The 26,697-nt window shown below is 44.4% G+C and overlaps 1 protein-coding gene across 3 annotated transcripts in view; it reads left to right on the plus strand.

Annotated features, from left to right (window-relative positions):
- The window catches only part of CDH13 (cadherin 13), a 1,164,779-nt gene that overhangs the window by 1,016,060 nt on the left and 122,022 nt on the right, over positions 1 to 26,697 (plus strand). For all 3 annotated transcript variants that reach the window (XM_005592649.4, XM_005592650.4, XM_045381798.2), the window contains 2 exons: positions 17,959 to 18,141; positions 25,326 to 25,579. In XM_005592649.4, coding sequence (XP_005592706.3) covers positions 17,959 to 18,141; positions 25,326 to 25,579 — 437 coding nt within the window. The remainder of the gene's footprint in view (positions 1 to 17,958; positions 18,142 to 25,325; positions 25,580 to 26,697) is intronic.

The raw sequence follows: 26,697 nt of genomic DNA on the forward strand, positions 1-26,697 counted from the left end.
GTGCTGGAATTACAGGCATGAGCTACCACACCCATCCCGTAGGTCCTTTTTAATGTGACAGAGTGCCATTGGAGTGCGTCTCTCGCCATGCAGATTCCCATTATGTCACTCCACCCAGTGATCAGAGCCCAGGAGGGACAGAGAATGCTTTTATTAATCCTCCTTATCTCGTCGAGCCTGATTCCCAAGGGAATGATTCTCATCCATTTCTTTTCCCTGTGGGACTCAGAAACTCCATCAGCCCCCTCTGGAAGGAATATGCGGATGTGCCCATGGAAATTACAGTAGGGCCCAAGGGGTCTATTTGAACCGGGAATCAATGGTGCAAACACAGAGAATGGATTTAGAGCAGTTTCTTCTGACTAAGACATTTGGGATTTAAATGCAAATTAGAAACTGTAAATCAATTCCATGTATGAATTTATACAAATCCCTTGTAATGAAAGCAGAAGGTTTCTCTTGTCCTTATTTGTGCTGGGGTGTTAGCATCAAGACTAAAAAGTGTGTCAATCTCCCTACAGCTCTGGAGATTACAGATGTGCTTTCTCCAGTTAGAGACGGCCGTGAGTGCCATGCTGGGGGTGGGGGGGATTCTCCATGGGCTCCAGGGGGTCTTTGTAGTTTCTCCATTAACTTCAGCGACACCCCATGGAAATTGGGAAGAAGGAGGGTCCTCGTGGTTTAGCCAAAGGTTTTGAAAGAGACAAGGCTCTCCTTGTACCCGCTCTTTACTGGCCCCTCATGCCATTCACAAAGCAAGCCCTCATTCTCAAATATTGCCTCTCCTCACTCGGGAGCTGGAGGCCAGGCTCTGAGAAGCTGACGGACAGTCCACGGTCTCATACAGTGCCTGAAGCCTGGAGTCACTACATGACCCAACAATTCAACTCCTAGGTGTAAACCCAAGAGAACAAAGGCATAAGTCCTCCCAAAACTTGTATGTGACCATTCACAGCAGCATTATTCACAGTGGCCACTAAGTGGAGACAATTCCAGGTCCATCAACTGAGAAATGGAGAAACAAAACGTGGTCTATCCATGTGATGGAATGCTTTTCAGCCACATGAAGGAACGACGTACTGATCCCTGCTACAGTGTGGATGAACCATGAAAACACGATGTTCAGTGAAAAAAGTCAGGCACAAAGGGCCATATATTGCGCAATTCCATTTCTATGAAGTGTCCAGAACAGGCAGATCTCCAGGGACAGAAAGTTGATTAGTGCTTGCCAGGGGCTGGGAGAGGGTGAGGAATGGGAAGTGGCTGCTTCTGGGGTTGGGTTTCTGTTGAAGGTGATAAAAAAATTCTAAAATTGATTGCGGTGGTGGTTGCACAACTCTGTGAATGTACTGGAATCCATTCATATCTACAATTTAAATGGATGAATTTTATGGTATGTGAATCATAGTGCAATAAGACTGTTAGCAATAAGAAAAAGGAAAGGAAAAAACTGCATAGCAGCATGTCTAAAGACTACAGGGCATGTCACCCAAAGGGTCACCTTTTTAGGAAGAACTTTAGCTCTTCTTAAGGTTTGAAAAATCACAAGCTGATTTTTTTTTTTCCTCCATAGTTCAGAAATCAAACCAGATTGAGGAAAATCTTTCTAGGGAAGAAAGAACTCACGAAAGCTGAGAAAATTAAAGTATATAGAACTCCTAGAATCAGGAATTGCAGCTTACTTTTAATATCACCAGCACTCTAGCATAGTTCTGGTGCTTAGGTGTTGAAGAGTTGACAGGAAACAGAACCCAGGAGGGAAATGAAGAATTAATGTGTTGGGAAGAAGGTTTAGAAAGGAAGAAATCACTTAGGAATTCTCTTACCCTGCTTTATTTTTCTTCAAATAATCCAACAAGCTGGGTATTTTATTATTTACGTATCTGTGTAGCATCTCACTCCCACATGGGGACAACACTCATGACAGAAGGGACCTCCTGTGGTTTGTCCACTGCTGTGTCCAGTATCAAGAACAGTGCTCAGCACGGTGTCATCAGTCATGAATATTTGTGGAATGCACAGACAAGAGATTGAAGGCTTGCATAGGGGAATATGTCCTTGGAGAGTGAAATGAAGGAGTGGCTAGGAACACACACATGGATGGGGGAATTAACATGCTGACAGGGAATGAACAAATGGGTGGGGTAATGAATGCGCAAATCAGGGACTTAATACATAGACAGGGTTGGGCATGTGGCTAGGGGATGATGGATGGAGGATAAAAGTGTGGATAGAGGATGAATGAATCATTCCACCAGAGACACGTAGGCAGCTGGCATGACTGAATTTGTTCCGTTTCTTTCTATTAGGTTGGTGCAAAAGTAATTGCAGTTTTTGCAGTTAAAAAAATGGCAAAAATCACAATTACTTTTGCACCAACCTGATACATCTATAAGCATGTCTGGGGGAAGGGTCTCTCCTACACCCTCACATGGTGGGGTTTATGTGAACATTAGGGTATAGTCCATAGTTAGGAACAGCCCCCGAATTTAACAGAGAAAGACCCCGAAGCAAGTAAGGCAGGTCAGGAGACCAGGATGGGCAGAGGTCCCGTGCAGGACAATGTGCAGGAAAGGACCCAAGCCAGGCAGCCTTACAAGATGGCAGGATCAGTGGCCAAGAGGAGAAGATGCACAAGAGGTCAGACGACGAATCCTGCCAGAATGCAGATTGCTAGCCTCAGGATGAGGAAACAGGCCCAAGAATCTTGTGTGTTTCATCAGAAAGCAATAAAAGAAAATTAAAATATAAAAATGCCGGGATGTTCCAAATAGCTCTTTATTGCTACAAAACTACCATGCCTGTGCTTCCGTCTCCAGGCAAATACTCAAAATAGTTTCCTGTTGATCCACTAACCCCATCATTCATCCCCTTTCTGCATTAGGCCTACGGGTTAATGGATGCTGCCACCTGATCCCTGCATGATTTCCCACCAGCTCTATGAGCCTGGGTTCTGGAGAGGTGAAAGAGCATCTCCAGGTGGCTCAAAACTGTGTCTCCAGGTATTACTCCTGCAGGCGGACTGCTCCCTGGGGCACATGTTCTCAGTCCACCAGTGGCCATGCCATATCCACCCACCTGCTTCCTGGCACATGTGATGCACAGCCTGTGACCTTGGACCCAGCTGTAGCCAGCATGCTTTCCAGTTTTGAAGGCAAGGACAGAGGCATACAAGGCATGCCTTGAGATCCTGTCCAATTTAGAATTTTGTAGGACGGATTCATGTTGTTGAACACATTTGAGTGATGAGAAACTTGGCAAATCTTGTTGGCACATCTCCCACCATGATTCCCTTTGGCATCCTTTGTGTCTGTCTGATTCTTCCAGCCCGGCCTTTGGATACCTGACAGGTGCCCACTTCTTAGGATGTGCCAGACACCATGCTAAGAGTTTGATCTGCGCTCATTCATTTATTCATCAGAATCACCTATGGAGTTAGCAAGGACCGTATCCCCATTTTACAGATAAGGAAGTGCTGAGGCTTACAGAAGTGAAGTTGTTTGTGTCAGGGCACCCAGCTGATGAGTGACAAAGCCAGACCCTCTGAGGTGGAGCACTGAGCAAGAGGCCCGAATGGCAGACCGGTGCCAGCACATGAAGACCAGGGTCTGTCAGAGAGAACGACACAGGTAGAGTCCTGCAGCTTGAGCAACTGCATGCAAACCCATGGCAGAGCCCACGTGAATGAGGGAGAGAAGGCAGAGATAGGCGGATCCCAGAAGGCCTGGGAACCCGTGGGAAAGACTCTGGATTTTGTAAAGTAGAAGCTGTTACAGGGCTGCGAAGAGAGAGGCATGTCAGCTCCATGAGGGCAGGAATGTGTGTCTTCTTTGTTCCGTGAAGACTCCCTAACACCCAGAATCGAGCCTGGCATGTGGCAGGTGTTCAATGGCTTCACTGAATCAATGAATCATGTTTCAATTCGTAACAAGATAACTCTGACTGCGACTATGCAGAGGACAGGTTGTAGAGAGAAACTGGCAGGGGTGAAAATAGAGGAGGAGTCAAACACCTGGGTAGGAGATGATGAAATTGCCTGAGCACAGCTTCTGATGGCTCCACCAAGGTTGGTAGGGGTGGAGACACAGAGAAATAGGCCCATTCAACACATATTCTGTATGCATGCAGCCATCACCACTATCTAGGGCCAGAACTTTTTCATCACCCAAGGGGAAACGTTACACCCATTAAGTGGTCATTCTCCATTCCTACCTCTCACACCCAGCCCCTGGCAACCATAAGTCGGTTTTCTGTCTCTCTGAATTTGCCTGCACAGACATTTCACAGAAATGGAATCATATAGTTTTTAAGAGTTGTTGCCGATGGACTGGATGTGAGAAATGAGAAAAGAGAGGAATCAGAAGATGACTCCTGGGCTTATCAGCCTACACAACATGAATAAATGGTGGTGCTCTTTGCCAAGGAAGGGAGAAGGGGGAAAGACGAGATTTGTTTTGGTGGAGTCGGAAGGTGGAATCATGTTAAGTTCGAGGTGCCCGTTAGACACCCAGAGGCAGATGCTGGCTGTGACTTGGCACTTGCAATCCTGGATACAGGGCAGAGGCCAGGGTTGGAGGCGTGAGTGTGTGATTCCTCTCTCTTCACAGCCCTGCAGCCGCTTCTACTTTACAAAATCCAGAGTGATGAAATTGCCTTCCAGGCAGTGTCTGGAAGTTCTCATCCAGGTGGTGATGGATGAAGAGCTGCCATTGGCACCAGAACCCCGGAGCCATGTTAAGAAAAAGTCAGCCAGATCCAGGCATTCTTACCCTTGAATGGTAAAGGTGATTTAGTGGCATCTTGATCAAGACTCCTGAGCCATTTCCTGTGGGAAAGTAGGCGTCTTTGAATGACTGCTCAGAGAATCTTGGTCTTTGCCACCCTCCCCTGCAGTTTGGGCAATAGCAGAGCCAATTTTGGGCACAAACACAAACCATTCCCAGTTATCCTCTGCCTGTAATAGGAATAAGACAGCAGGGTATAAAGAATTGCTTGATTTTAGGAGGCATTTCATGTCTCCAAGTCATTCTTTAGGGACTGACACTACTGGTGGCTTATGAATTTTAGATGTGGTACATTCTGGGAATGCCAGCTCCTGGGCTCCAGGAGAAGTGATTAAAGCACAGGCTGATGCCAATGTTTTTGGAGAATAAAACTTGCACTTCAGGTACAGTAAACTCAGGGCACTCAATTGGTCTTTATTCTTCCATATTCTTAGGAAAGACTGAAGTCACATGAACTGAATAAGATCTCAGCCCTCCATATGTAATGGCAAAATGAAAGAAATAGTCTCCTCCTTTGACAGAGTAACAGACTGTGGATCCAGCTCGTTGTAAAGAAACAGCCATATGAGTGATGTAAAGGGTGTTCATCCCTCAACACGGGACCATTTGTCTGTAGTGCCACTCCATTGCTGCATTGTTCCTGAGCCAAGTGTCCTGGCCACCGTGTCTCTGGGACAGTGAGTGGCATTATGAAGTCAAACAAGGTGTCCCCCATAGACTGTCAAGAAGACAGGCTGCTGCTTTTCAGGGATCTCTACTCTGATCCCCTTGGGATAGCTTCTGGGTTCGTGAGTAGGCAGAGGCTCACTTAATTTCTGGATCTTCTTTGACCCCCAAAGTAGCACTTTAGACATAAAGTTCATCTATGCTCAGGATGGCAGCCAACCAGTAGCTCCAAAGTGTCCCTTGACAATCAGTTTCTACTTTACTGAACAGCCAACCTTCCTCTGCAGTAGACCCGTCCTTTGCGGGAGAGGCTGTGGGCTGGGGATATGGAAAACAAACTGATGAGTGAAGGATGTGTCTGCAGAAATCAAACAGTCAGTGGAAGAGATGACCTCCACGAGACAGACCTGTGATTTGCTTGGCAAAGATACTGCATTCGCTTGCTTAGCAATGTCTGTGTACTCCTTGCACATAGAACAGCAAGAATTCACAACATTCCCCACCAGTGGCATCCTTCAGCACTGCCAGCCCCATGTCCTCACCAGCAAGGTCCCATGTCCTCACCAGCAAGGTCCCATGTCCTCACCAGCAAGGTCCCAACACTAGTTAGAATGTGCCACCAAGATTCTTTCATCATTTTATCTTAGAACTAAAAGGGACCTCAGTGGTTACCTCAAGCTGTTGTCCTCAGCCCTTGGCTGTTCATTAGAATCACAGGAGGGGTGTTTTCAGAAATACAAATGCCTCAGCCCCATCCAAGAACCATCTCTGAAAGCAGTACCCCATATCATTAGTGGGTTTGTTTTAAGGCTTTCAGGTGCTTTAATGTGTAGTCAGGGTTGAGAATGACAGACAGCTTTAGTCTGATACCCGTTTCTCAGATAAGTGAACTGGGTCTCAGAGAACTTGCACGATTTATCAGAAATGTACCCATGAATCAGAGCAGCAGTCCACAACTTTTTTTTTTTTTTTTTTTTTTTGAGATGCAGTCACTCTGTCACCCAGGCTGGAGCGCAGTGCCACGATCTCGGCTCACTGCAACCTCCACCTCCCGGGTTCAAGCAATTCTCCTGTCTCAGCCTCCCAAGTATCTTGGACTACAGATGCCTGCCACCATGCCCAGCTGATTTGTGTATTTTTTGTAGAGATGGGATTTCACCATATTGGTCAGGCTGGCCTCGAACTCCTGACCTCAGGTGATCTTCCTGCCTCGGCCTCCCAAAGTGCTGGGATTACAGGCAGAAGCCACCACACCCAGCCAATCCACAACCTTTTTGGCACCAGGAACTGGTTTTGTGGAAGACAGGTTTTCCATGGACCGGGGTCGCGGGGATGGTATTGGGAAGATTCAAGCACGTTACATTTATTGTGCATTTCATTTCTATTATTATTACATTGTAATATATAATGAAATAATTAGACAACTACCATAATGTAGAACCAGTGGGATCCCTGAGCTTGTTTTCCTGCAGCTAGATGGTTCCATCTGGGAGTGATAGTAGACAATGATAGATCATCAAGTATTAGATTCTCACGAGGAATGCGTAACCTAGATCCCTTGTGTGTGTAGTTCATGATAGGGTTTGTGCTCCTATGAGAATCTAATGCCACCACTGATCTGACAGGAGGTAGAGCTCATGTGGTAATATTAGTGAGCAATGGGGAGCAGCCCATTGCTTGATCTCCCATATGAAGTTTCACTTGCTCTCCCATAGCTCACCTCCTTCTGTGTAGCCCAGTTCCTAACAGGTTACAGACCAGTAGTGGGAACTGGGAACCACTAAGTTAGAGGCCAACTAGAATTTGCCCCACTTCATTGAATTTCCTACTCCTTTAAATCTGCAGAATTGCATAAGCCAAACTCCAGTGTCTTTAGAAAGCAGACTATGTTATTGTTTCTTGAAAAGCCATTCTTCATCCAGATTCAGATATTTGTGGTCAAATGAGTATCTCTACAGAAAATCTCTCTGCTTCTCAGAATTAAACTATTTTCAATTATCTTGTCAGATGAACAAATGTGTTTTGCATTTTCTTAAGAGAGAAACTCAAGTGAAGGAGAGCTACTAACGTCCAATGAAATAAAGTATCCAAGCCTGAAATTCAGAAAGAAAAAGAATGTAGGCATATTTGTCTTTGGTTTTTATTTTTCTGTCACCATCTAATGTAATATTTATTTCATCATTCCCCTAAGGCAATGATTTTCAAACTCTCTTTAGCAACATAACTTTTTTTTTCAATCAAAATCCTAGGCAGGAATTCTAATATACAAAACAGATAAAATATAATTAACAGATTGCTCAGGCAGTTTAAATTCTTATTGTTTGAAGGAAAATGTTTGATGCCTTGGTAGGACTCCTGTACCATCTCAAACATTCTTGCTGGACTCAGTGGCTCACACCTATGATTGCAGCACTTTGCAGGGCCAAGACGTGAGGATCACTTGAGCCCAGGAGTTTGAGGCCAGCCTGGGCAGTATAGTGAAACCCCATCTCTACACAAAATTTAAAAGTTAGCTGGGTGTGATGGCACACACACCCAGCTACTGGGGAGGCTGAGGCATGAGGATCATTTGTGCTTAGGAGGTCAAATCTGCAATGAGCCACAGTCACACCACTGCAGTCCAGCCTGGGTGACAGAGCAAGACCCTGTCTCAAAAAAATAAAATAAAATAAAAAATCTTGGTTCTCAGGAACACAGTTTGCCATTTGACCCAGCCATCCCATTACTGGGCATATGCCCAAAGGATTATAAATCATGCTGCTATAAAGACACATGCACACATATGTTTATTGCAGCACTATTCACAATAGCAAAGACTTGGAATCAACCCAAATTTCCATCAGTGACAGACTGGATTAAGAAAATGTGGCACATATACACCATGGAATACTATGCAGCCATAAAAAAGGATGAGTTCATGTCCTTTGTAGGGACATGGATGCAGCTGGAAACCATCATTCTCAGCAAACTATCACAAGAACAGAAAACCAAACACCGCATCTTCTCACTCATAGGTGGGAATTGAACATTGAGATCACTTGGACACAGGAAGGGGAACATCACACACCGGGGCCTATTGTGGGGAGGGGGGAGGGGGGAGGGATAGCATTAGGAGATATACCTAATGTAAATGACGAGTTAATGGGTGCAGCACACCAACATGGCACATGTATAAATATGTAAGAAACCTGCACATTGTGCACATGTACTCTAGAACTTAAAGTATAAAAATAAAATAAAAATAAAAATAAAAATAAAAAAGAACCACCATTCCACTGCATCATTTTCCTGTCAGTCTTCAGTGGCCTTGTCTTTTCATTTTGTTTTGTAGGGCAAAGACCTGCTTTGTTACACAAGCCTTTTCTCCCTGAAAATGCATTTCATTTTTAGTTTTGCAAATGTGCACGTCTGCATTTGGTGTAGACAGGGCCATGTAGAGGAAGAGTACAGTCATTGGAAAGTGGACTGTACCAGCTGGGCATCTTCCTCAAAAGCCATGGACTCTGCACTTTCTGTGTGTCTGCAGCCGACACAAGAAAACATCTCACAGGAAATGAATCAGAGAAGTGTGCCCTAAGGGGAAGAGGGAACGATTCCTGCCAGGGCATGCAGTGAATGTTTCCCTCTCTTGCCCTTTGGTTCATTCCCCAGAACCTGTAGAGCCAGGGGGTTGAGGGATGCTTCATTTTCTCTCTCAGTGTTACGGGCCTCACAGATAAGTGCTGTCTAGGAACATCATTTTCCTTTCAACCCAGGATCACCCTGGGTGGGTGGGTCACATGGGGGCAGGACATCAGTGAGGCGGACATTAGTATCAGTCCAGGATCGAGAACCACACTACCTGGGATGCCAATGAATTTTGGAGAGGACTCTTCACTCAAGGCACGTTTCTTTCTTGTTAAGATGCTATTCCTTGTTATTTTTGAACTGTTTCCACATTCTAGTTTTGCATTTTTTCACCTGTTTAGTAACGGTGGATGGCTTCAGACATTTAACTGGGAAGTCTCTGGATGTTTAATAGACCTTTCTGTAACTGTCCGTTACCATAACTAGTAGGTACTCTCACTTTGCATGATGGAGATAACATGCAAATACTTTTAGCAAAGCATCTGGCACAAAAGGGAAACACAAAATTGTCCGTAGAAGAAATTAATGTTAGTTGGATCAAGAAAGGACTTTGATCATGTTTTCTTAAAAAGAATCTCTGTGTTTTAGACTGAAATCTTTACAGATGTAATGGCACGTCTGGGATTTGCTCCAAACAGTGCAGGATCGGGGAGGGGTGGCTGTGGAGATGAAGCACCAGAAGCTGGGAGTTGAGGATCTCTAAAGCCTGAAGACAGGCATGTGGGGGGTTATTATCCTATTCTACCTGCTTTTATACATGTTTAATATTTTTCACAACAAGATGTGAAAAAGAAAAAATACTTGAGAAAACGTCTATGAAACCCAAAGCACCATCAAAGGGACGACTCACCTAATGATTTCAGCAGATATCTTCAGAGTTGTTTTCCCCAGGGCGCTATTGTTGCAAGGAATGGAAACCTGCTCAAGGTGCTGGAGTGAAAATGAGGTTGTTGATGGGAACAGAGGTTCCCCCAGACAAGAGCACAGGGAACCTCGTGGGGTTGAGAGCAGGACTGGGAAACCAGTCAGCGACTGAGAAAACTTCCTATCTGTCTTTTGTCTTTGAGTCACAGAAAAAAAAAAGTCTCTTTTGTAAATTTTTCTCTCAATTTCTCCATTCTTTTGCTTCTCCATGCATATTGGATTTCTCTGAGAATTTATCCATATCCAAATGACAAAAAAATGGCCACCTCTTGCACAAATGCTGAGAAACCTCTATTTCTCTCTTAGTTCAAATTTATAAAAGAAATAATCCCATTTTTCACGAATCAACCAATGGATTGGTTACCTCTGAGTCAGGTGATCATCTCTGGGTCCAATCAGCTATGGCCAAGGAAGCTAGGATCACATGTTACAAAATGACTCCCTAGTACCACTCTTTTCAGCAGGGACTGGGGGTGGATTTAGTTCCCTCAAATGGTTTATGGATTATGCAGGCGCCCTGACCTATATCTACTCAAAACCGCTAAGATTTTCAGGAAAGAAATACTCTAATTTGCCATTTAGAAATTGTATAATCTCTGTCATTTGAACTACAATTGAGTCCACTTTCGTTTCTCTCAGGAGAAATAGAGAAGATCTGTTTACTATTCTCATTGGGAGACTCTCAAACACATGTGCATTGTTATCTTTCCACCTTGGGTTTTTATTCTTGAGACAAAATAATTCCAAAAGTTAGTGTCTGCTTACAGCGCTGTTACTTTATGAAAGATGTGGCATTGAGCATTTTGGGGAATCAGAGATATGACTCCGACTCTCAAGCATCTCAACATTGGGAGGAGCATGCCCCAGGTTGTCTCTGCTTGAGAGGCAGAGAAATCTCTGCCAAGTTCTTTCTGTTCATGGTAACTGGAATTCTCACCTCTAGCATCTGATTTATTTCTTTCCTGTGTGAGTTACCTCCCATGGGCATTAAAAATCAGGTCTCTGACACCACTCTGTATCTTCAAAGAAAACAAATCATTTATAGAATTTTAATGAGATAAAGAGAGGAGAAGGCTGGGCATAGTGACTCATGCCTGTAATGCCAGCAATTAGGTAGGCCAAGGCAGGAAGACCACTTGAGCCTAAGAGTGTGAGACCAGCCTGGGCAACTTAGTAGGACCCCATCTCATCAAAAAAATGTATATATATTTAAATTAGCCAGTCATGGTGGTTTATGCCTGTGGTCCCAGCTAAGGCAGAAGGATCATTTGAGCCTAAGAAGTCAAGGCTGCAGTGAGCCGTGATCACAACACTGCATTCCAGCCTGGGCAACAGAGCAAGACCTGCTTCAAAAAAAAGGAGAAGGAAAAGATCCTCACCAACGACTGGGACTATGATGATCTAGTGGGTTCCTGAATATTCTTTCGTCTTGCTCCTGTAGTCACTTTAAGGCCTGGCTATGCCTATTCTACTGTGACCTAGCTAGGGAAGGACTTAGTAGGTTCCAGTCATCTTGAGGACTTGCCGATGAACATACTATGGTTCTTAGTCAACCAACCACAGGCCCTTGTGTGGCTCTGTTATTAATCATTTCTGAGACATAGGGCTTTCTTAAGATATTGAATGAACTTTATTTAGATCTCTGTACTGTATACTCTTTAAAATTTTTATGTAAACATATATCTTATGTATATTTTATATAATTATAGTTTTAATATTTTATATTACATATTATATGTGTGTGCACATAAACATGATGTGGAGGCTGAAAATGTTCTCATATGTTTTCTTCTAAGAACTTTACTGTTTACCTTTCACATTTTGTATATGGTGTGAGGTAGGAGTCAGGATTCATTGTTTTCTCCAGATGGATATCCAATTGATCCAGCACCATTTACGGAAAGACCGCTACCTGGAAACTAAATCATGTCAAAACATAAAAGCATTCATAATTGGCCACAGGTACAGCCTTGGATGTGTGACAGTGAGAAATGGTTTTAGAAGTGGTAGAAAATAAATTGTCAGGATATGTTATAGATGTACAATACCTACAAAGAAAGGGGCACTGGAGGGAATACTAGCCCTCTCATTTACTTATGTATTTTTGTGCCTAGTGGAGTCTCCAGCATGCAACAGATACAACAAGTATCTATTAAAATGAATTGTTGTATCTTTCCATTCTGATATAAATCCTAATCATAGAAGAAAACCAGATATCTAATGCAGCTTTCCCTTCCAAATGTGGACATGATAGGATTGACATCATTTGCCTCGTGTCTGTTGTTGGAGCATAACAAGAATGAGCAAGTGTGTGAATGCCAGGCATACATAACTGAAATAAAACTTCTTCCACAGGACTCGAGGAAAATAAAATACATATATACATAACTACATTATAAGGCAGACTGTGTTAAGAGCAGAAAGAGTCACAGGGGTTTAAACCAAATTCTCCAATTTCTTAGTAAGAATTTCATATGATACAGGGCAAAATCCATCATCATTATCCTTGCTAACAAATACTGACTCCTTGTTATACATACGCCAGGCAATTTGCCAAACTCCTTAAATGCATTATCTTATTTATATCAGTAACAGTTGCTACCCATTAGACTATTGGGAAGAGTCTTCCAGTAAACTGTATCTTTTTTGTAAACATAGACTCAAAAATGTTTGCAAGTTACATTTCTGATGGTCTCTGCCCTACCCTTTTATCATCACAAATAGAAATTAGTGACACCCTGTCTTTTAATTTTTTAAAGCCAAGGCCCAAATGACTACATCCCAGCTTTTCAAGTTCCATATTAGTTCTCTGTGAAACTTTAGGTTAATGGCTCATGAACTTGGACTAGTATTCAAGTCAAACATGCAAGTGGTCAAGCATGCAAGCTTGCATATATCCAGTCCTTTAAAATTGTCCTCTGTCACTTCTTTCCCATCTGTGGCTTTCCAACCTTCTGATCATTATTTCCATCTTCCATGTTAATCTAAAGGTCAACTTTCTGCTCTTGGAGGAAGAACATGCATTCTTGGTGCATAATAAAATTCAAATCCCTCTTCCCACTAGTGATGGCCTTTGTGGCTCATCCAGGCAGCCTCATCCTAAATGTCTGTGATGTAACTCAAAGAGAACAAAATACTCAGTTCTGAATTTGGAGGGAAGAGCAAATAAGCCCAGTACATAGTCCCAACAAGCCACAGTGATTGTGTAAAAATATGTTTTGTATCTGGCATTTGATTTGCCACACAGTTTAACAGAAAAGTAACTTTATCTATTTTTTCCAATTAAAGGTAGTAATAGTACAATCAATAATTCCTCCTGCTCTAGTGTAGTAAATTAATGTCTGTCTATTGTTTTTAAATCACAAAGTGAACATTGCTATAGAAATGTAAAATGGTACCATTTCATTTTAATCTATTTAATTTTCCTTTCTTGAATTATATAATGGGGTTAAAACGTTGAATAGAATTAATAGAATGAGTATTTAATTAAGCAATAATGAGCTTCTAAATGGATGCTCAAAGAAACTGCTTCATAGTTTATGCAGAAATCAGATAATGGTCTTAACAAAGACTATAATAATTGTGTTGAACATTTTCCATATTTAATTTTTTTTTTTTTTGTATTCTCTCAGGAGTAAATTTAAACATAACCCAGTTCCTTGATTAGGCTACACTTTGCTTTCAAAGTAAATCCCAAATGCCTTTCCATGGCCAACAGGGCCCTGCATAAGCTGACTCTACCACCTCTGGAGTCTGATGTCAAAGAGTTCTCTCTGGCTCTCTGCTTCATTCCAGCCACACCCAGCTTGCCTTTGCTCTGCAAAGGCACCTGTGGCTCTTCCTGCCACCTGGCCTTTGTTCCTGCTCTTTCAGATGCCAGGTGTGTTCTCACCCCCTTCACCTCTCTAAGGCCTCCTCCTCTTTCAGTTCTCAGGGAATTTTTCCCTGATGATCCTCTCCAGACTGGATCAGATACCCGCCTGTACACACACAGAGAGACTCCCCGAGAACTGTGATTTTATTCCTTGACAATTAACACATTGTTATACATTTCTTTCCTATCTGTCTCTCGTTTCAGCCTGCAATTTCCATGAGGAAATATCATTTCTGTTTTGTTTAGTGGTGTATCCCTGGATGGATGGATGGATGGATGGATGGATGGATGGATGGATGATGAATGGAATGATAGATAAAGAGATGGATGATGGATGGATGCATGGATAGATGGATGGATAAATAGATGGATGGCAGGTAAATATCGTTGTGGACCCATCCAAGGACACATGAGGGCCACAGTGCACATCTCTGAGAATTCCTAGCACATCAGCACCTTTCCATTCTACCTGAATTCATTTGCTCACACACTAACAAGGTATTCTATACCAGCCCCTTCAGCAGGTGCTGCAGACATAAAACTATCAGTGTCGTGAAAGAAGCTGCACAGGTTTGTCTCACTTATACGTGGCCTAAATATTAATTTTATTAATTCATTCATCCACCCATTCACCCACTTACCATCCATCCATCCACCACCCATCCATCCATCCACCCATCTGTCTATCCATCTATCCATCCACCCACCCATCCACCCATCCATCTATCCATTCATCCATCCCATCTTCAGACCTGCTGGTGTGTTGGATCAGGGCTGACTCATCCATCAGGCACGGTTATCATGTGCTAGGACCCTAAAATCAGAAAGAAATAAAAATAACTTTTAGGGTAAAATAAATTTTTAATTCTTTTCTTCACATCATAAAAATAATTTTTTCTGAGACAGGTTCTTGCTCTGTCACTAAGGCTGGAGTGCAGTGGAGTAATCATAACTCACTGCGGCCTCAAACTCCTACACTCAAAGATTGTCCCACCTCAGCCTCCTGAGTGTGTGGGACCACAGGCACGTGCCACCACAACTGGCTAATTTTTTACAATTTTTTTTTTTATAGAGGGTATCTCACTATGTTGCCCAGGCTCATCTTGAGTTCCTGGGCTCAAGTGATCCTCCCACCTCAGCCTCCCAAAGAGCTAGGATTACAGTGTTAGAATACCATGCCCAGCCCCCAAAATAAATTTTTTAAGGCACATTACTCTATTATGGTAGGAGGGGTTGATGAAGGCAAAGGTGCCTGGGGTCCACCAGTCATGGCACAGCTCTGCTGGAACACAGGGGAGATCAGTCCATCCCTGGTCTTCTGGAACACTCAGGCTAGTGGCAGAATCAGGCGTCAGTCAACAAGTCAGTCCCTCTTAGTCTTCCTTCTGTATGGCTTTGTCCCTTCACATTCCCTCAGCCCTCGCCTCTGCTGCCAGATCCCACTTCCTATACTTAAGATCGTTCATTCATTCAACAAATATCTACTGAGTTTCTTCTGTGCACCTAGCACCATGCAAGAGACTAGAGATAAACCCATGAAGAGACAGGTGCACATAGAGCCTCCAGCCTCCTCAAATCATGGTTTGTCACAGCGTTTTCATCTTGGCAATGACACCCGCTTTAACAGAGCAACTTCTCACTTATGCACTGGACATGACAGCATTTCTACCTGACTGGTGGTTCCCAGCATCCTCTAGCCTTAGCCCATTTCATGCCCACATGATTGACACCTGGTTTCCTAAGGTACAGGTGTCGGAAGAGCCACAAGGACAGGTTATAAGCTGACATCTGCTGTGATCTTCAGGGACAACCAGTCCTCTGGCTCTGGACTGCAGCAAGCAGGTGAAGGAAGGACTGGCCTAAGCCCTGGGGATCTGAGGTGGGCACGAATGACAGAACTGGTTGGGAGCAAAGATTACCGGAAACCAGGAGACTTAGGTCTGATCTTTGGGTCACTAAATGACTTTGGGCAGCACTCTTCCTTCTTCCTTCCTTCCTTCTCTGTGCTATCATCTTCATCTGTAATATGAAGGGATTAGATCACTCATGTGTCACCAAGCCCCCTCCTGGCTACATGGCAGATAGCATTAATTGATCACAGCACTCTTTCCTGCTGAACCCAGATGCACTGCAGGCCTGTCCACACCAGACTCAGGCAGCTTCACCCATTCACAAGGGTAGGTCCTGTCATTGACACCTGCCTGCCATCCTTAGACTTGGACTCCATCCTGCTTCTTGCCCCTACTACATATTAGATTTGTCTAGTCAGATGAAGAAAATACTGAGTCCCAGGCTTTACCCCAGAGCCTGGGGAATCTGAATTGGTCTGGGGATTCTGAATCTGAATTGATTCCCTGACTGATGCCTGATTCTGCCACTTGCCCGCATGTTCCAGAAGACCAGAGATGGACTGATCTCCCTTGTGCTCCAACCTGGCTAGAGGACCCCAGGCACTTTCTCCTTCATCAATCCCTCCTACCATAATAGATTTTCATGCACTTTAACCTTGGGGAATCCTGAATTGGAATAGGACTCAGGAAGCTTTTTCAAAGCCTCTGGGAGGTGCTAATGTGCAGACAGGGCTGAGAACCATTAGTATAGTTTTCCAGCTCAAGAATGCTATGATTTTTTGAGAAGAGGAGAAGATAGAAGATAGGTAGACATTAAACAAGAATCATATGAATCAGATCAAAATAATTGCCCCCTGGAGCTGTTTCTGTGTGGCAGCAGCCTCAGTATCCCTCCTCGTTCCCACTATTTTCTAGCCTCCATGCATGTTCTAAGAATTTTCCAGCTCTCCTTTTATGGAAGACAACTCATCCGGGTTTGCCGAGGTGCAATAAACAAATTAGTTCCAATCCCCGCCCCATCTCCTGAGAGGCCTCAGGATTAAGGTTTATGATTAATGATTTGCAAGTCAATTAATCAGTCACTGCTTTTGAAACCTCATTTCTCAAATTACTTTTCTTTGAACACAAGGGCTTTTTGACATCATCTTACTGTCTCTAGATTCACTTTCCTACTAATCGAAATTCCAAGATATTTCTTCTTCTTGTCAGCTTATTGGTGTTACTTGTTTATAAAATATTTGCAAACAGATTACTATTTACCTGTAGTGTGTCAGAGGTAAGCACCAAAACAATACTTTATGCTTCCAGCTCAAAGGAATGTGCTAATGATAGCTCATGAAATTCTCTATCTATGAGAAAGTTGATTTTTCATTTATTGATTTATTTTCACCACACCTACTTGCAATAAGTATTTGAGATGTATTACAATAGAAACACAGGTACAACAAGGCTCCAAACAATTGATGTAGATGATTTCTTAGCAAATGGTTTCTAAGTTCCTATTAAGAGTGGATATGCTGAGATCCGGCCACTGCACTCCAGCCTGGGCGACAGAGCGAGACTCCGTCTCAAAAAAAAAAAAAAAAAAAAAAAAAAAAAGAGTGGATATGGAGTGGAAAGAATGGGACTGGTTTTCTTCATTCGAGAAAATAGCAGGGTCTAGCAGAGGATCTGGGGTCAAACCCCAGTCTCTTCATTTAGAAGTCTTAGCGCTTTACTCATCTGATTATGTTGTTTTGGGGAGGCAAGGCTGCGAGAACAAATGCAAACAAAAATGGCTTGAACTCAATCGAAAATTGTTTCTCATTCAATGATAGTTCAGGACAGGTGTTCTTGGCCTCCAGGTTTCTCCCCTCCATGTGGTGACTCAGGGACCCAAGCTCCTCCTCCCCTGTGGCTCCCTGCTCCCTTGGGGTTTTGTGGTCCTCTGCATTCAGGTAGGCAGAGGGTGAAAAAGCCCAGAAAGGAGGCACAGCTGTTCTTTTCACCCTCCCACCACAGAGCAGCACAGCACAGCCATGGTCAGTATCATTCTGCAGAAGAGAAGTTAGTCTCATGGCCTCACCTAAGTTCAAGAAAAGCTGAGAAGAGGAGCATAGTATCTTCTAATCATAATCCTCCTATGTTATTTATGTTTACCTGAGATGATGTGTGTAACGTACCCAGTGCAAAGCATGTAATTGACTATGTGTGTTCAAAATAGTGACCATTACCATCTGCTTTTTTTTTGCAGTTTCAAGCCACAGTCGAGGAAGGAGCTGTGGGAGTTATTGTCAATTTGACAGTTGAAGATAAAGATGACCCCACCACAGGTGCATGGAGGGCAGCCTACACCATCATCAACGGAAACCCAGGGCAGAGCTTCGAAATCCACACCAACCCCCAAACCAATGAAGGGATGCTTTCTGTCGTCAAAGTAAGGGTGCTTCCAACTGCCCCTTTCTCCTCTTGCAAGCATGGAGTGCCCTATGAGGGGACTCATAGAATCACCGAGTTTAGAAGGCCACAGATAAATTCCCCCAGTCTCCTCCTTCTGGGAATTAACAAAGGAAAATGCTTATGGCTTAAGGGTGCCCTCCTGTCCTCAGCAGCATAAACAAGCAGCCATCAAACAAACCTGTTTTGTAGGTTCTAAAATACCCAAACTTACGTGTAACTTTAAGAAAACCAAACTTAAGTGGATTATTTTTGTTTTCGTTTTTGTTTTTTGAGACAGTCTCACTCTGTCGCCTGGGCTGGGGTGCAGTAGTGTAATCTCAGCTCACTACAGTCTCCACCTCCTAGGTTCAAGTGATTCTCATGCCTCAGCCTCCTGAGTAGCTGGGATTACAGCTGCCTGCCACCATGCCTGGCTAGCTTTGGTATTTTTAGTATAAATGGGGTCTCACCATGTTGCCCAGGCTGGTCTCAAACTCCTGGCCTCAAGTGATCCGCCTGCCTTGGCCTCCCAAAGTGCTGGGGTTACAAGTGTGAGCCACCATGCCTGGCCCAAACTTAAGTTTTAAATGAAATTTTTTATACATTTGCTAAGGAATTACTAACAGATATGCCAAAATGAGATGTGTGAAGGTGTTTTTAGAGACCTGTGCTCAAAATGTGGCTATGACATGTCTTCTTAATCTTTCTTAGCAGAACTCAATTATTCCTTAAAAACACACACACAACATAATTATTGGTGTAAACCCTCTGTGAGCCTTGCTGACTCACACACTGACCCTCTCGCTGGCAACGAGTAGAACAAGGAGGAAATGTAATTATAAATGTAAAACCTCTGGCTCATGCTGATAATCCAGAAATATTACTGGGGATGGTGGCACAGAAGGCTTGCTACGGGTGGCCTTGGCATTCCGAAAGGAGGCATTTCTACACAGTTTCACTCTTAATGGGAAGTTCTGGGGAGAGTTTCTGCCAGAGACCAGGACCTTCATGGGAACACATTTTCTTTTCTAGTGGATGAAGCCATTTTCCTGAGCAGCGGGGATCAATCATATTTATAGTCATAGTAGCAGTGGGCAGAGGAGGGACGTGGCTGCCCACTCCCTGTGTGCCCTAGGCCAAGATACCCATGTTTTCTGTGCCTCAGTTTCCCCATCCATAAAATGAGAATGATAATAGAACCTACCTCTTAGGGTTGTTGTTGCAGTCCATTGAGTTGCTATAATGAAGGCTGGATGGCTTATAAACCACAGACATTCATTTCTCACAGTTCTGGAGGTTGAAAAGTCCAAGATCAACCTTCCAGCAGATTCTGTGTCTGGTGAGGACCCACTTTTGACAGATGTCCATCTTCTCTCTCTATCTTCACATGGTAGATAGAGTAAGGCAGCTCTCTGGAATCTCTTTTTTTTTTTTTTTTTTTTTTTTTTTCTTGAGATGGAGTCTTGCTCTGTCACCAGGCTGGAGTGCAATGGCATGATCTCAGCTCACTGCAACCTCCACTTCCTGAGTTCAAGTGATTCTCCTGCCTCAGTTTCCTGAGTAACTGGGATTACAGGTACATGCCACCACACCCAGCTGATTTTTGTATTTTTAATAGAGATGGATCTCACCATGTTGGCCAGGCTGGTCTTGAACTCCTGACTTCAAGTGATCTGCCTGCTCAGCCTCCCAAAGTGCTGGGATTCCAGACATGAGCCACTGTACCCTGCCAAATCCTGTTTTGCTCATATCTATTTTCCTTGAGCTGTAGCAAACACATTCTGGGGAAGACTGAGCTCCAGGATGTGTGATGGAGATGTCTATTTACCCAAGTTTTATCTTCAAGTTGCAGGTTTGGAAAATTGCCTGACAGCTTTTATAGACTCAGAATTAGCCACAGAGGACAGCCAGTGGCTATGTCATTCTATGACTTTTACAGCTTCGAAAGTGCAGCAGCCACGGACACAGAGGGCCAGTGCCAGGGTTTCCTGATAACTTTGCCATTGCCAAATACATTAGTGCTTTTATGTACTTCGTGCATCACTGCTAGTCCCCATGAATAATATGCAGTACTGTAATTGCTTATTCGTACATAGTACATTCATATATAAGAGTACATTACAAACCTAGTCTACATACATATAAGCACGTATTAACAATTCCTTAATTAACTACCACACATCTACTGTTGTCAAGTACACAATAAAACCTAACCCATATGAATATTGACCTGTACTAGAAATCCTTAATATTATGTAGTACATGCATTCATTCATTGGACATAGCACATCTCAGTCAAGAAGTCCCTCACCAACAAGGATATCCCCTACCAAATTTTGGCCTCTGAATATACCAGCCTCTGAGAAATCATCATCCCTCTCAGCAGTACTACCCTCCTCGCTCCAGACCCGTAACACTTGGGGGTGACTATCCTGAAACTATACCTGGCATCTGGTTCTTACTTCAGGGCCATAAAACTAAGTAAGATCACCCACATGTTCCTCTTAAATAAGACATCTCGATGGACTAATGACTACCACCCTATTAACCAGCCTTGGCAACAAAGTGAGACTCTGTCTCAAAATAACAAAAAAAAAAAAAACAGGACTTGTAGGAAGGAGCCATTCTCCTCTCCCTATATTCCTGCGCTGGTCCATGATGCAATGGCTCTCAAATGCTAGCATATATAAGAATCATCTGCAATGCTAGTTAAAATGCAGATTTCTGGGCTTGCCCCAGACCCACTGTGTCAGAAAATGAGGGAGAGGTGTGCCAGGTGGTTCTGTTCACAGGGCACACCTCTTGTCAAGGGACATGGCCTTTGGGGAAGGGGTTTCCATAAGCTTGTCCGCCCTCCCTGCAAATTCCAGGGGAAGAGGTGCCCACAGAGGCTGAGGCTCTTGCTGACTTCAGCTTTGCTAGTGAGTGAACTTCCTTTGCTTTGGAATTGGGATGCAGACTCTCCCTCACCCCACAGTGGCTGTCTCCCTGGTCAGTAGGAAGGGCCTTGAGCTCTATATATCTCTCAGCACATGTGAAGCAGAGCCCCAGACCACCTTCTAGAAGCCAGTTAGGCCATGCTCTCTGCTGCTGTCCACTGTGCCAGCCATTGGGGCAACCATTAGGAATGCATTCTGCTGCAAGTAACAGAATGTTAGACTAATAGCGGCTTAACTAATGAAGGGAATTTAAGAATTTTTATAACTAGATGAAGGTAGGCCAGTCCAGGATTGGCCAACAGTTCCAGGTGGCAGAGAGCCAGCAGTGGGGTGCCTCAGATGCTTTTGACTTTTTCCTCTTGGACATAAAGTGGCTGCCAAAGCCCCAGGCATCATGTCTTCCCATTGCTGTGTCCTAATGCAGGACATAAGGGGGCAGCCAGGCGAATGAGAGAAGGTGCTCTCATGTGACCCTCTCCTCTTATCGGGGCAGAAAACATCCTTTCTAAGGGTACCCTGGGCAATTTCCCATGATGTTTCGTTGGCCGATGACAGATTTTCCTTAACTTCAAGGAAAGCTGAGAAAGTCCACATCTGGCCTTTGGACTTTTACAGTGGATAAGGAAGAGGGTGGGCTGGTGATTGCTGTTGGGCAGCCAAGCACGAGCAGGTCTGCCCTAACCAGTTAGCAATCCAACATACGGAACAACTATTTGGAGCCTCAGGATGCTGCTGGTTTCCAGTACAGTCCTGCCTCTCAAAAGGACGAAATCCCAGTGGCTCTGACAAATGAGTTCCTGCTTCGTATTTAAAACCTTCAGATCAGAAACACCCTTAGTTGCTTTCTAAACTGATTCTAAAACCACCAGACAGTTATTCTTTCAGCCGAATATAATCAATCCTGCATTTTAAGTTTATTTTCTATTTTGTCCTCAAAGAAAGTAGCATCCAGAAAGCATCCCTGGTTCCCCAAACCTTTCACAGACCTAAACATAGCTATCCAGTCAGTTCTGGATCCTCCCTCTTCCAGCTAACAAACCCAGGTCCTCCATCCTTCCCATGTGAGTCAGCTTTTCCAAGCTTTAAATTTCCCAGGACAGTGGTTTACACCCTCTCTTGACACTTGAAAAAATATTAATTGAATTGCCTCTCTGTAGCTTCCATCAGGAGTATTTTCAATTTCCTCCCATCCCTGACACAGAGGCCCGGCAACAGACAAAGCACATTAATAAGATTGTGTACTTTGTGAGATCATAGAGGGCTTCTTAATCCAATTACAGCCCTCAGAGGGGATTAGGAAGAGAGACCCATGTGTCACCAGCTCTAGGTGTTCTGGCCCTGGGCATCGTACAGCTGGAGTTAGTAGATCCCACCTTGGGTGAATGGAAATAAACATTAGCGTGGCCCTGCTCCCTTCCTAAGGCCAGCCTCTCACTGCGTGGCTCCCTCCCTCGCTGCTCCCCTTCCTCTGTGGCATCCTCCACGGCATACTTCCTCCGAAGCCAGCGTTCCGTGCAGGGCGTTCTGTTCAGGGAGTGTCAGCCTGGGAACATAGGAGAAAAACTGGGGCTGGGGAAATGACTCTTGCAGCTCTTGCTTCCCCGCTCTTCTTCCTCACCATCTTCACAGCTTCTTGTTATTGATATCATTGCTAGGCCTAGCTCCATGGGAAATATTCAGCATTCATCTTGTCCCCTGATCTTTACAACAATCCTCTGTACTAGGATTTTATTGAAGAGAAAGCTGAGACTTCAGGGGTGGCGGTGACTTGCTGGTGGTCCCAGCGTTATGATGCATCAGGGCCAGGACTTGACCCCCACCCATCTTTCTATTTAATTAAAAAAACAGGGGATTTAAAAGGTAGAAATATCCAAGAATGTTAGATTTTTGCATAATCAAAATGATATATAATTGTGTTGCAAAAGACTAGTGCTAGAGAAAAGCACAAGAATTACTGTCATTCATTCATTCATTCATTCATTCATTCATCCAATGATATTTATTTAGAGCTCACTATGGTCCTGACACTGTGCTAGGTGCTCTGTATTCACGGGTGAAAGAAAGGGTGTCTGTCTACAGCCTCCAAGGCAGCTTATCGTTATAAGAGCAAGAACTTTTGCTGCAAATAATGATGTCCTCAGGAGAGAAGGAGGGAGGGAGGGAATCGTCTCCTTGGGAAAAAACAACCAGCGGTCCCCAGCCGAGGAAAAGGAGCTGAGCGGCACAAATTGGTTATTTCCAAGCATCTTGACTGTCTCACTTGTCAGCAGATGGCTGAATTCCCCAGAAACCCCACTATCCTTCTGCTTGTGCGTAGGTCTCTGGCTCTGGGGAATGAGATGTCAGACCAAACGAGGCCAAGATTGTGATTAGTGCTGGTGTGGGTGGAGATGGCCCTTGGGAGACTGAGGTGCTCAGCATCTCACTGCTGTTCAGAGGACCCACCCTCAGCGTTCTCGTGACCCAACAAGCCAAAGGCTCTGTCCCCTCCAGGATCCTAATTGAGATGAATGGCTGTATTTTCCAAGCATGGCAGCTCCCTGGCCCTGGTTTGAAGTTTACTTTACTGAGGTTGCACATTCTGGCATCACTTGGGATGGACAGAGATCCATTATTAGGATCCATAGAAAGAAGGATAGAATGGTAAATTACTGCTGTGTTACAGGGATCGAACCGAAACACCACTATGCAGCCACTCAGTACTAAGAGCTTTGCATCTGTTAACTCTTAAAATCCTATTACTAACCCTGCTGGGAGTTGTTCTAGGTGAAGAGAGGAAGTCCATTTACAACCAGGAAGCATCTCCAGTGTGTGTATGTGTGCACACACTCTCCCATGTGTGGAGTGCTTAGCCATGAATACATGTCAGCTGTAATTATTATGAAAGTGACTTTATTTGCCTAAAGACACTCTGACCCAACCTGCCAGATTCCACTCCCACTTTGGTGCCAGCTCTTTCCCCAGCATCAATGGTCCTCATCTCTGCTTTCATTTTCCCACATCCACAGCAACCTCTACAACTGTGGTTGCTTACTTTGAGTTGAGTGTAAATCAAATCTCTTGACTCATTTAGTCTTGTCCTTCTTGCAAGAATACCCATTATGGCATGGGTCTGATGGGTTAGCTACTTGTGCCAGTAAGCATTAGGAAAATAACTTGACAGAAGCAGTATGCCCTCATCTTACCTAAATGTCTCCCCATGCACCCCTGACAGAGCCCCACTCTGGGAAATGCCTGCAGCCACCACATCATGTGCTCTCGTGGTTGGGAAAGAGAGTGACAGACACTCAGTTGGCAGCACCATTGTATTCCTAATGTTTATCATGGAGTTTCTTTGACATCCTCTGGTTTAGTCCACACAGTGGCTGGGGGAGGTGGGTACTATCGGCCCCCTTTGCAAAATCAGCTAGAGTGGTCCTCATCAAGGCTGCCCATTGACACTGGGGTAGGACAATCCACCATTGTGTGGGACTGTCCTGGGCACGGCTTTGAATCTAGTATTGCTGTCCCCTGCCGGGCAAATGGCTGTAGAGTCCTTGAGTCAGTTGAAAATGCTCCCATACATTTTCACATGCCCTCAGATGGGCAGGGCCCAGCGGCTTAACTCCACATGGCTCAGACTCTCAAATCCTTTTCCCCACATTGTACTCTACTAGAAACCATGCGCCCAGGCTATGCTTGAAGGGACATAGAGACCCTTTGACTTTGTGGCAAGTGAGAGAGAAACATTAAATATAAAACTTTGGTTTTCCTGTTCCATTTGATCCACTGTGATCACAGAGGCAGGGTTATCTTGCTGTAAAGCGACTGAGGCTTGGGCTTTGTGGTCTTGTTTACCAGAGCCCCCATGGGTGTCGGGGGTGTGGAGTTACAGGTTCCAGGCAGGGAGGCTTTAAGCCTCGCCGTTGCCAGGGAGTTGCCTAACAAGATCTCAGAGGGAGGCTCACTAAGGTTCACGTCACTCACTGCCCAGATCACTAAGGCTCAAGTCATCTGTTGTCATTCATTTCTTAATAAAAAACAAACAAACAAACAAAAAACCAACATCCATACCTAATCTCACATTTTCATGTTTCATATTCTTTGTCTTAAAGATAGCCCCCCAATTACACAGGCTGCCTCCAAAGCCCAGCTCCATCCCTGAAGGCCCACTGTGGCTCGTGGAATTTCAGAGGGAGTTTGTGCAAACCACCTGCCCTTCGTGGCTGGTGTGCATCCTGAGACCCTTCTGTCTGCTTTCCAGCCGTTGGACTATGAGATTTCCGCCTTTCACACCCTGCTGATCAAAGTGGAAAATGAGGACCCACTCGTACCCGATGTCTCCTATGGCCCCAGCTCCACAGCCACTGTCCACATCACTGTCCTGGATGTCAACGAGGGCCCAGTCTTCTACCCAGACCCCATGATGGTGACCAGGCAGGAGAACATCTCTGTGGGCAGTGTGCTACTGACAGTGAATGCCACGGACCCCGACTCCCTGCAGCATCAAACCATCAGGTGGGTGAGTGGCTCCGGAACCACAGACGGGAGGTGGGCAGGAATTGCTTTTCCTTTCCAGTCGCAGAAGCTGGTTGTCAGGAGCAGATACCATTAAATTAAACTTGTTAACAATCCGGGCAAGTGGGAGGAAAGCGTCATAGCGAGGAGGTTGTGGCTGACGGCTGCAGGGGGCCAGGCTCTCTGGTGAGGGTGGTGCTCCCACCTGATTCCGACCTGGGAGGAGAGTAGCTTCAGGGCTGTTTTCCCAAATGACCAGCAAGGTCTGCTGGCCCTGAGCACAGTCCTTGAAGGGAGAGAGGAGGGAGCCACTCCGGGTAGCCTCCTGCATCTCAGAAACTTGCCTACTTTGTCATTAGCACTGCTTCATGACAAATGTTTTAGCTAACTCCATTTACAGATACAGGTATTGCAGATTCATCGAGGTTCAGTACTTGCTCAAGCAGCCCAGCCTGGTGGCAGAGGAATCAGGATGGAAACAGGACACTCTGCAAAGTTCATGCTCCCTCTAGCTGCTAAATGCTCACTGACTCTGAGCTGTCAGGAGGGGTAGGAGCAAAGGCACTTCCTGGCGCTTGGAAATAGATCATTGGGATTGGTGTTCTGCCTGATGAGGGGCAGGCAAAAATTAATAATAATAATAATAGTGTCTTCAGAAATCTCTGTCTTCCTTTCTTAAGCTCTGCCTGATGTTTAGATAAAAGGCATTTTCATAATGAGATTTAATTAAATGGTCGCTCTCTACCCGTGGTGCATCTAATGCTCACAAATAAAAGACACCCTCATTGGTGCATTGTTTCACAATAAACTTAAATCAGCGTGCAGATCCAAATGCACGCCTGTCTCTGCAGAAGACAGTTATTAATCTTCCTCCTCCAAAATCTAATCTTCTTCTCATATGAGATACAAATAATCAAGTACTGGACACACAATAAACACATGTCTGATTTTCCTGATTTGAAACACCTGAAAATGTGCAACAGGGACTGAGTCAACCACTTTACTTTGGAGCAAGCTGGCAGAGAAGAAGCAAAAGTTATTTTCCAACCCCAAAAGTGGATTTATTTTTATGGCTAAGCTTTCCGAATGCCAGATGAACTAGACAAGCGTGTGAAATA

The sequence above is a fragment of the Macaca fascicularis genome, chromosome 20 (assembly GCF_037993035.2).
Source record: "Macaca fascicularis isolate 582-1 chromosome 20, T2T-MFA8v1.1".
NCBI classification, from domain to species: domain Eukaryota; kingdom Metazoa; phylum Chordata; class Mammalia; order Primates; family Cercopithecidae; genus Macaca; species Macaca fascicularis.